This window comes from Bison bison, unplaced genomic scaffold (assembly GCF_000754665.1).
Source record: "Bison bison bison isolate TAMUID 2011002044 unplaced genomic scaffold, Bison_UMD1.0 scf7180017864471, whole genome shotgun sequence".
NCBI classification, from domain to species: Eukaryota; Metazoa; Chordata; class Mammalia; order Artiodactyla; family Bovidae; genus Bison; species Bison bison.
In genome coordinates, this window is record NW_011495032.1 from 37,682,783 (window position 1) to 37,692,685 (window position 9,903).

General features: G+C 39.9%; 1 protein-coding gene across 6 annotated transcripts in view; it reads right to left on the reverse strand.

Moving 5' to 3' along the window:
• FN1 (fibronectin 1) overlaps positions 1–9,897 on the reverse strand; it is a 70,323-nt gene extending 60,426 nt beyond the window's left edge. For all 6 annotated transcript variants that reach the window (XM_010861148.1, XM_010861147.1, XM_010861146.1 and 3 more), the window contains exons 1-6: positions 9,576–9,897; positions 8,525–8,653; positions 7,408–7,545; positions 5,808–5,939; positions 4,471–4,608; positions 1,313–1,471 (exon numbers count right to left, since the gene is read on the reverse strand). In XM_010861148.1, coding sequence (XP_010859450.1) covers positions 1,313–1,471; positions 4,471–4,608; positions 5,808–5,939; positions 7,408–7,545; positions 8,525–8,653; positions 9,576–9,726 — 847 coding nt within the window. In that variant the 5' untranslated portion in view covers positions 9,727–9,897. The remainder of the gene's footprint in view (positions 1–1,312; positions 1,472–4,470; positions 4,609–5,807; positions 5,940–7,407; positions 7,546–8,524; positions 8,654–9,575) is intronic.
• Positions 9,898–9,903: the final 6 nt, after the last annotated feature.

Below are 9,903 nucleotides of genomic sequence, written 5' to 3' on the forward strand. Positions count from 1 at the left end.
CAAATACTTCATAGACAATGGTCCCAAGGTCACACATATCAGGGGAACATGTTTTCTGTTTTCATACACCCCACTTGGGAGAGTCACAATGCAAAGGAATATTAAGCTCCTATAGAAGAAAGTTTTTATTGGTTTAACCCCATGTCTCTCAGACTTTTTTGAACAGAGCCATTTCAGTATTAATATTAGTAATACTAATAAAAATAGATAGCAATCAATGAATGCTTACTCCCCATTAACCTCTACTCTTTTTAATTTAAACTGTTTCAGTAAGCTGAGATTAGTAATTGTTTCTTTTTTAGGTTAGCAGCAATTTTACTGAAAGTAATCAAATAACAAAAAATGTTATCAAATCCAATCTTGTTCTCCTTCTGAAGTGCTCATGGCAAGATGAACACTCATCAAAAGGAGGCAAATCCAAGTAAGTAATTAATACCTTTTGCTAAATGACCTAGATGAAAGACTAAACAATAATGCTAGTGCACTGTATAGTGAAAACTTGACAAAATAGAGCAAGAATAATAACAGAAGTACCCATTCTTGACTGCCCTCTTTCTTTCTTTAGATTCTTACAAAACAAGCTATAATGCAAAGATCCTAGTCTTATACTAGAAATAATTAAAACTTATTTTTTTAAAAAAGCTTATATTATTATGTCATTCCTTCCCATGTCTAGGACTCCTCTGAATTTTTCAAATGTGAAACCCAACACATGAAGAAAATGACTGTGCATTATTTTATGGAATGCAACAGAGTTTGCTGGAGCATGGAAACCACACATAGAGGATTGTTTTCACAACAAAAAGAATAGAATGTCAGGGTAAGGAGATATATGCCATGCTGAGAAAGAACAAATGTACTTTTCCCCCTCTTCCCAGCAGAAGAATCAAGGGATCATGTAACTCAGCAAAAGTTTCTCATTTCCATTAAAATGTACTTTAGATATTCAACATACATATACAAGGGTATATATATGAATATTCACATGTGTATCGATCTACAGATCTCAGTATATTTATTTATATCTTTGTATATAAATCATGTAGGTTTCATGATATTAGTAATTTTTCTTGCCCACCAGTTTAACCTCTTGGAACTAAAATTAGTTTTTTTCCCCCAAGATCCATTTTAGTTTCATTTTTATTTAAGTTTAAAAAACTTGATAGTAAACAAAGTTTTAACTAACAGTCTGCAAAGGAACTCAGCTTCATAGCCACATCATCCTTCAAGGGCACACCAAGGGAAAGATGGCTTTGCGGAAATGCTTAATGCAAGGTGCCCCCGTTTGGGTCCCCGGGGCCCCGTGCCTCACCTGCAGATGTGGTCTGCAGGGATGTATGCCTCTCACACTTCCACTCGCCACGGCCATTGCCCGTGCAGATGCACTGGAGCAGGTTCCCCCGGTTGTCCTTCTTGCTCCAGGTATCCCCAATTCTATAGGATGTCCTAGTGTCCTGATCGTTGCATCTGTCTGTGTCAGAAAGGGAGCGTTAAAACATGTAAATCAGCTTGAGCTTGGCAAGTGCTTGATGCAAACCTAAAATAAAAATAGAGTTGCTTCTAATAAGGACCTACTGTATAGCACAGGGCACTCTACTCAATACTCTGTAATAAGTCTGTAATGGTGGTGGTTTAGTCGCTAAGTTGTGTCCAACTCTTATGACCCCAAGGACTATAGCCTGCCACGTTCTTCTGTCCATGGGATTCTCCAGGCAAGAATAATGGAGGGGGTAGCCATACCCTTCTCCAATCTCCCCAACCCAGGAATCGAACCTGCGTCTCCTGCATTGCAGGCAGATTCTTTCGACTGAGCTAAATGATATAAATAAACAATCTAAAACTGATTCACTTTGCTGTACACCCAAAACTAACACAATACTGTCACTGCTACTGCTAAGTCACTTCAGTCGTGTCCGACTCTGTGGGACCCCATAGACGGCAACCCACCAAGCTCCCCCGTCCCTGGGATTCTCCAGGCAAGAACACTGGAGTGGGTTGCCATTTCCTTCTCCAGTGCATGAAAGTGAAAAGTTAAAGTGAAGTTGCTCAGTAGTATCCGACTCTTAGCGACCCCATGGACTGCAGCCTACCAGGCTCCTCCATCCATGGGATTTTCCAGGCAAGAGTACTGGAGTGGGGTGCCATTGCCTTCTCCGACAATACTGTTAACTATACTCCAATAAAAAGTTTTTTTAAAAAAAGGAGAATACAGTTGCTTCAAGTTTGGTAAGCTGTTTTTGGGTGATACCTTTATATTCAGCTGTGGTACCATGGGTGGTAAACTTCTGAAAGATGTGATTGCATTTAAATCAGTGTGAAGGAAGCTATACGATGTAGTCTAATTCCACTCATAGAATGCTATTTTTCACTCATCAAATTTTCATTTAGTCATTCAGTTCATTAAATTTTATAAAAATCTTTCATTCATTACATTTTTTCACATTGTTTATTTGACCAAATTCATCCCCTGGCTTTCTAGTCTTCCCTCTGTATCCTTCTCTGGCTCTCCTGGCTTTGAGTCATGACTATTTACAACCTACCTTATCATAGGGGATTTTCTTTAGAAAACTAGAAACAATAGGGAGGCAAGTAGGTCTCACAGGGTCTCAACTAACTGCCCCAAAGGAGCTATTAAAAGATAGCAGCATCTGTTTTTTCATTTGTTATGTAAAACAATTCAAGGCACCACCAACTTCTCTAACTAAAATATTCTCTCCCCTGGTTCCACCCCACCCGCTACCAAACACAAACCTATTTAACATTACTAACAAAATGGCATCTCTTGAATTGCTCATGGTGTTAACTCTTTGATGGGAAAGTGAGATTATTAATATAAAATAATGTTTGTTTAAGTTCATTTAGTCACGTCTGACTCTTGTGACCCTATGGACTGTAGCCCGCTAGGCTCCTCTGTCCATGGGATTAGACAGACAAGAAAATAAAATGATAATTTGTAACTAAATTACCATCAGTCTATGATTATCTGGCAAATAAACTGTTTCAATTATAATCCAGCTTTGTCCATATGCTGTAATGTGATAGAGAGGATTTGATTGGTTTGTGAAACAGAACTACACTGGGTTAGATAAAAAATAATTAGTTCATGTTAAGTTCAGACAAATACAGACACATATTGATCTCCCACCACAGCACAAGTCTGCATAAAAGATAGCATTGCTGGTGACACTTTTTCCCAAATCTCCAACCAAGTGTTGTCTTCCCCTGAGCCTCCATAGTACTATTTCAGTATCTGTCTCAAAGTGTTTAATTCTGTGCTTTGTAGAAGATGATATATATAAGCCTTTCTCATCATCCTGACCTACTTACTAAGTTCTCTTTGACAAGTCGGCTAATGTCCAGTTCATTTTTGCATCCCTACACCATCCTGAATAAAGTAGGGACTTAAAAAATTTCATGGAAGAAATGACTTTTCTTTGAGAAGCTTTTCCCAACTTGTTATTAGAAGAGCTTTAAATAATAGATAAGAGTTTGAGTCAAACATCTAACTTGTCTTAAACTAAAACACTGCCACCAAGGTCTTGAAAGTCTGATAATCATAATAAAATGTTAAATGCAAGAGAACTGGCAAGGTGCTCAAAAACATTTAGTTTAAATTGCTACCACTATTTAAGAGAGATTATTTTTTGTTTGAAAGAATTCAAATTTGGATGGTGAACATGATGAGATGGTTAAAACTTCCAGCTAGATAAGACATGTTCAAAATATTTAGATTTGATTTTAAATGTATAACACTGATAGTTGATAGCTGTTTTGCTTCCACAAACTTTATAGTTTGACATTTCAAAAAAGGAGCATTGAATCCCTAAGGCAAAAAGTAAGGCCTCGGGGCAATCTTAGAAGGAGCTACAGAGATACCAGTGTTTCTTTCAGAAACTTTCAAAGTTTAGCTTCTTCACAGCACTAATAAACCTACAGAGACACTGTCCTTAACCCCAGAATAGGGGTTAAACATAGTTTAACCTATGGGATAAGTACCTTTTATTTTTATCAACTTTGCTAATGTATATGCCTTACTTAAATGTCAAGCATAGAAGGAAGCCCAAAACTTTAGAGCTTTGCTCCTCTCTATGTCAAGAGCATTCACATGCCCAAAGATGCATGTGCCTGTTATTTTAAAGATTTCCTTGCTACTTAGAAAATATCTCAGTGATCACTTAGATGAAACATTTGCAACTTATCTTTGGGTCTGCAACACATTTGGCACTGAAATGAACATTAAGGTTCTTTCTCAGTAGCTGATAACCTAAGACCTTATTGAACTAAGCTGTTTTATTTTAATTTAGTCTTCTTTGACAAAGTAGAATAAGTTGGTTACAAAATCTTTCTTGACATCCAAATGTTAGCATGTTGGAGGAACGGATGTTGTATGTGATATCGTACGACAATTCTCTCTAGGAATCCAGAAAACAATGCCTGGCCTCATCTTTAACATACAGATCTAAAACGTACTTCTGGAGGTGCAAGTGATACGTCCGCTGCCTTCTCCCAGGCAAGTGCAGTCCACCATCATCCAGCCTTGATAAGGCTTTTCCCAGGTCTCCCCGACAACGTAGGAAGTACCAGCAGCTTGATCAAAACACTTCTCAGCTGTAGGGAAATTGGAAGGAAAAACAGAAAAAAAAAAAGGAGTTATTTCAAATTGTGCTGTCTCCCTGTAATTTTAAGTATATTGTGTAAGCAAAAACCCAACCACATTTTTTTAAGTGGTACTCTCTTCAAAAAGAAAGGCACGCCCTGTAACTAAGCACAGAACAAGTAACCGAAGTGAAAGGAGGCTCTAGCCAAGTTGGCAGGCAGAAATTCTGTTCTCCGAGTAAGTACACGGATTGGACATTTTCAGCTAGCACCGTTCTTCACACCAGTATTTTGAGCAAAAAGGATCTATGTGCCTCCTGTGGATCTATGAATCTCTTGCATATTGAGACTAAATATGCAAAATTCCAATCTTAATTAAAAATGACCAATTATGAATGCCTGCATAAAATGACAAGAAAGCTATTTAAAATTTGGATTTCTGTAAATATAGAGGCAACACAAAGAAAAAACCTCTGTATTAGAGAACAATCAGAATAAAATTTATAGCCAGAAACTCTTAGATTTGTATCTATAGAGTTCAGCTGAAGATCGACACCAAAGGAAACAGCAATTTTGACAAAAAATGACCAAGAGATGATAAAACACACACCATATGGTGTTTATATCTGCCACGTTCCAATAAAGAAAGATGTTAAAAGTCTCATTTTTTTTTTAACCTTTAAAAAATTTACATCTTGACCAAGGAGAAATCTGAGAACAGATCTTAGAGAAAACAAATGACTTCTTCCTAAATCTTTCAACTCTATCTTAAGCTTTGAAAAAAAATTAAGACTTCTATTGATACATGTATGGTCAGTCGTGTCCGACTTTTTTCCAGCCCATGGACTGTATGCAGTCTACCAGCATTCTCTGTCCCCAGAATTTTCCAGGCAAGGATAATGGATACTGTTTGAGTTGCCATTTCCTTCTTCCAGATCCAGGAATCGAACCCAGATCTCTTGCATCTCCTACATTGTCATGCGGATTCTTTACCAGGGCGCCACCTGGGAATCCCTAAGACTTCTATACATGGTTGAGAATTTGAACTGATTCCTTGAAGAAGACTATGGATTACACATTTCATTATTTTAAATAAAATTCTCAGTCTCTTATCTTTTTTATTGGAAGGCAGGTATCCTGTCATGTCAATTTTGACTGAACCCAACATTTTGACTGTGTATCCCACCCCCATGTATCCCCAAGTCACACACCTATGGGCTTGCAGGTCCATTCTCCTTTGCCGTTACCCAGACACACACACTCTAACATGTAACCACCAGTTTCGTGTGGTCTCCTCCAGGTGTCACCAATCTTGTAGGACTGCCCCCCTTCATGGCAGCGGTCTGTTCAAGATAAAAAGCAAATGTTACAGACAGTGGGACAGAAAATAGTTTTAAAACAGAAAAAGTCTCATATTCCAACCCCTTTGGTTAGCCAAAGAGAGCAGCTTTCCCATCGGGGACAGGGGAAAAGTTAACAGGTCTGGTCATTTGGGGTCCTTCAATTGAATGTCTGGTTTAAGCACAATGGTAAACCACAGAGGAAATCTGAATAGCAAAGAAAGGAGTCATAAATCCTGGATCCCCAGAGAGATCACAGGAAATTGAGTTCTAAAGTAGAAAAGAAAGGCTGCCAGGCATGGCCTCCACACACACATAGTGGGTTTAGCCTGAGACTAATTCAATGCAAAAGGCACACTAGACCTAGAATTCCAGCTTTCAGGATGCGGAGAGTCCGTATTTCACCCTAGGATACAAATGTCTTTTTGATGGAAAGCAAATAGATGTATACATAGCAAGTGTGGAAATCTGGTTAAACACAAGGGCACATACAAAGGTTAAACTGTCCAGTATGTAAACATTATGTAAACACTACGGAACACTGACTCTTAACATATACCAATAATCTTGGATAAACTCTAACATTAAACGGAGGAAAGGCTGATTGGGCTTATTCACAAGAGACTGATTTGTCTTTTCCAGAAGGCTGTACATCATGCTTTTTTGGGGGAGTGCCACTTAGTTCCCTGACCGGACATTGAACCTCCACCCCCGGCAGTGGAAGCGCAGAGTCTTTACCACTAGATCGCCAGGGAAGTCTGATTTGTCTTTTGGACTGAGCCTTTAAGAGACTTATACAACGATGGATTAAAAAACACTAAATGCTGTGTTAATAGAAGCTATTGGTAACCCAATGAATCATACTGGAAAGTTTGACTTAGCTAAACTAGAATTGCTGAGAGTAAGTCCAGATCCCTAAGTTCCTTGGAAAATTCATTCCACATTATTCCTAGGAATAGAGAGCTCTGCTTCCTGGTTATAAACTACTGGTTACAAAGAAATCAGACTGTTTCTGTGAGATCCAAGCAGTGTGTACATTGCTAACAAGACTAGCAGAGCACACAACGGCTAATTCATTCTTCTTGACCATCTTTCCAATCACTGCAGATCACCCCATGAGCAGTCTGGCTTGAAGATGCCCAGATAACATAAAATGGGCAACTCCTCTAAGAATGGGATGGAACCCAAGAGATTTGCTTGGTTAGGCTACATACATATGTGTACGCACACACACACACACTCTCTCTCTGTCTCTCATAAATGCAAACAGACTGAACACTGCCTCCACCTGTGCTCAGAGCCACCTTTCAGAGGCACAGGAATCAGCTGTGTGGCCATAGAAGGGTGTCTGCTCACCTGGGATAAATCCCCACATTAGGAATATCCGGTCATGGATAACAGAAAGTGACAGTGATGGGAATGGAAAAGCTCACACTGTTATCTCAGTTCCTAGACAGAAGGCCATTCTTACTTGCAATGGTGCAGCTTATTCTTCCTCGCCCAGCGCCGATGCAGGTACAGTCCCAGATCATGGAGTCCTTAGGGCGCTCATAAGTGTCACCCACCCGGTAAGTGTTCCCAGTGTACTTGTCAAAGCAAGTCTCTTCAGCTGAGGGAAGATTGAAAGTCCATGTGAACCTTAATAGGGAAAACCGTTTCTATTCCACTCCTCTCATCCAAGGGAAAACCTTTCTTTTCTATTCTGTGAGTAGCAAGGGACAGTGGAAAGTTTTTAAAACTTGAAGTAGGAGATCTCAATTTTACCCTAGGGTCTAACAAAGCCTCAGTTTTCAACCTTTGACAAGTTTTCTAATTTTCTGGTGACGAATTTCCATTGGAAAGGATTCTCAGGCACTTAGGAAAAAGCTATAAAGCACAACCTTAGGACCAGCTAGAATGTGAAGGAAGGACTTTAGATTCCTCTCTCTGGCAGAAAATCAAACCAAGGTCCACTTGAACAATCTGAGCTCCCACCCCCACCCCAGTACTGGCCCTTGTCAATCCTACTATTTCCATTTTGGCCTCATCAGTGGTTCTCTGCAGGAGTTGCCATAATTTACAAGAAATAGATCAAGAGTCATAAAGGAATGAGAACTTTGAAGTAGTCAGTGGTTTTACGTTGAACTGCAGCTGACAAATCGCTTGATAATGTACTGCCCAAAGTGCTTTCTGCCCCATAATCTTACAGTCTAAGATTTGGAATTACTTTCTAATAAATTAGAATTTTATAAGCAATTCTTTTTCTTTGAAGGGAGAAGACACATCATTCATGTTTTTCTTTTTTTTTTTTTTCATTCATGTTTTTCATCAAACGTTTTGGGAAAGTAAAACAGAAAGAAGACCCTAGAAACTACTTTGGGATATATTTGTTCTTTTGTTTTAAAGGTAAAAAGAACAATATAATTTGAAAAGCAAATATAAGCAGTTATTAAACATTTTTTAAAGATAATTCTATTAGGGAAATGGAATACGTAATTTTACTACTAATCCTAAATTTAATCAACAAGCCCTACTTCTCTATCTATTAGATTCTAATAACTATAATAAGTAGAAGATACTAAGAACTAGGCAGGCTCCCCATCACTTACGTTCAGGCTTGCTCTCACAATTAAAGCCCCGGCTCCCTCCATAACAGGTACAGACCAAGGCGCTGCCCAGGTAGGTGCGCTCCCATTGTTGGTTTATCTGATAGTGCTTTCCATTGTCATAACAACCAGCTGTAAGAAATGAAGAAAAAAGTCATTAAATTTGGATCCTTCCTTTTTCCAAAGTATGGAATTTTCTTGCATGACTAAATTGATGAGCCTAAGCAACAAACGAAGGGGAAAAAAGTTAATCATCAGAGCATCACAAGAATTAAAAGCAACTAGATATCTAAAGAGTTAACCACACATTTGCACACGTAGATATTTAGGTATTCCTTTTGTTTTTCTTTTGACTGAGTTAAATGTTATACAATGATGTCATTTCCATCTGGCCATGGGTCTGCACCAAAGGAATGGAAACATTTTGAAAAGCAGATAACTGGGAATTACATTTTAAAATGTGCAAGGAATTTCAGCGCTCTTTGGGGGTAATAAGTCAAGAAGGGCAATGCTAAGCAGTTTCCATTAGCCAAGGAAAAGGGAGGGTGTGTCTTTGAGAAACTGGAAGAGGAATTCCAATCTCTGTTCTTGGAGAAGCATCCTGAGAAAGCATTTTGAAGCAATTACATCTCATTCAAAGTAGGCACAGCACAATTATTCAGCTACTCTCCCCTCATCCCCATTTTGAAAGTATTTAACCAATTACTTAGTAACAAAGAAAATAGGCGTAAGGACCACACTAATCCCCAAAATAAAAGTTTAAAGGGGTGCATCATTTTTCTCTTTAAAAACGAGTTTTGGTTAATTCAAAGGAGGATGACCTGAGTCGGTACCAGCACTGCTGGACATCGCTGAGCTCCGCCTTCCAACGCCTTATCTTACCTAAGCCCACAAAACCAGCCTGCTCAAAGCCAGTCTTTAATGCACCCCTCTCATTTAGGAGTATACACACGCCACGCGCGCGCGCGCACACAAAACTTCAATCACAACTTTGGTTGGTTTTCTGGCCCCGTCCTGAGGCAGCCTGTTCCAGCCCACTGGGGTCAGTACTCACGTTTGCTCTGACTGACAGTCAGCGGGGACTGGGGCTGAACGATCTGCTGCGCCTGTCTCCTGCTCTTCGAGGCTCCCGCGGAGGGTACCGCTGTCCCCAGGGACAGGACGGCCAGCAGCAGCAGCAGCCCGGGCCCCGGACCCCCGAGCATCTTGAGACGGTGAGGCAACTTGCCGCTTAAGTTTGGTTCCCTTCGCAACCTGCGGGCGGAGTCCCCTTCCAGTACCTCCAAGAGAGTCAGGGCTGGATGATGGGGAAGGGGAAGGGTAGAGGGACAGAGGGGAAGGAGAGGACGAAAGAAGTTGTGGCTGGGGGGGCCCCCCGCCCC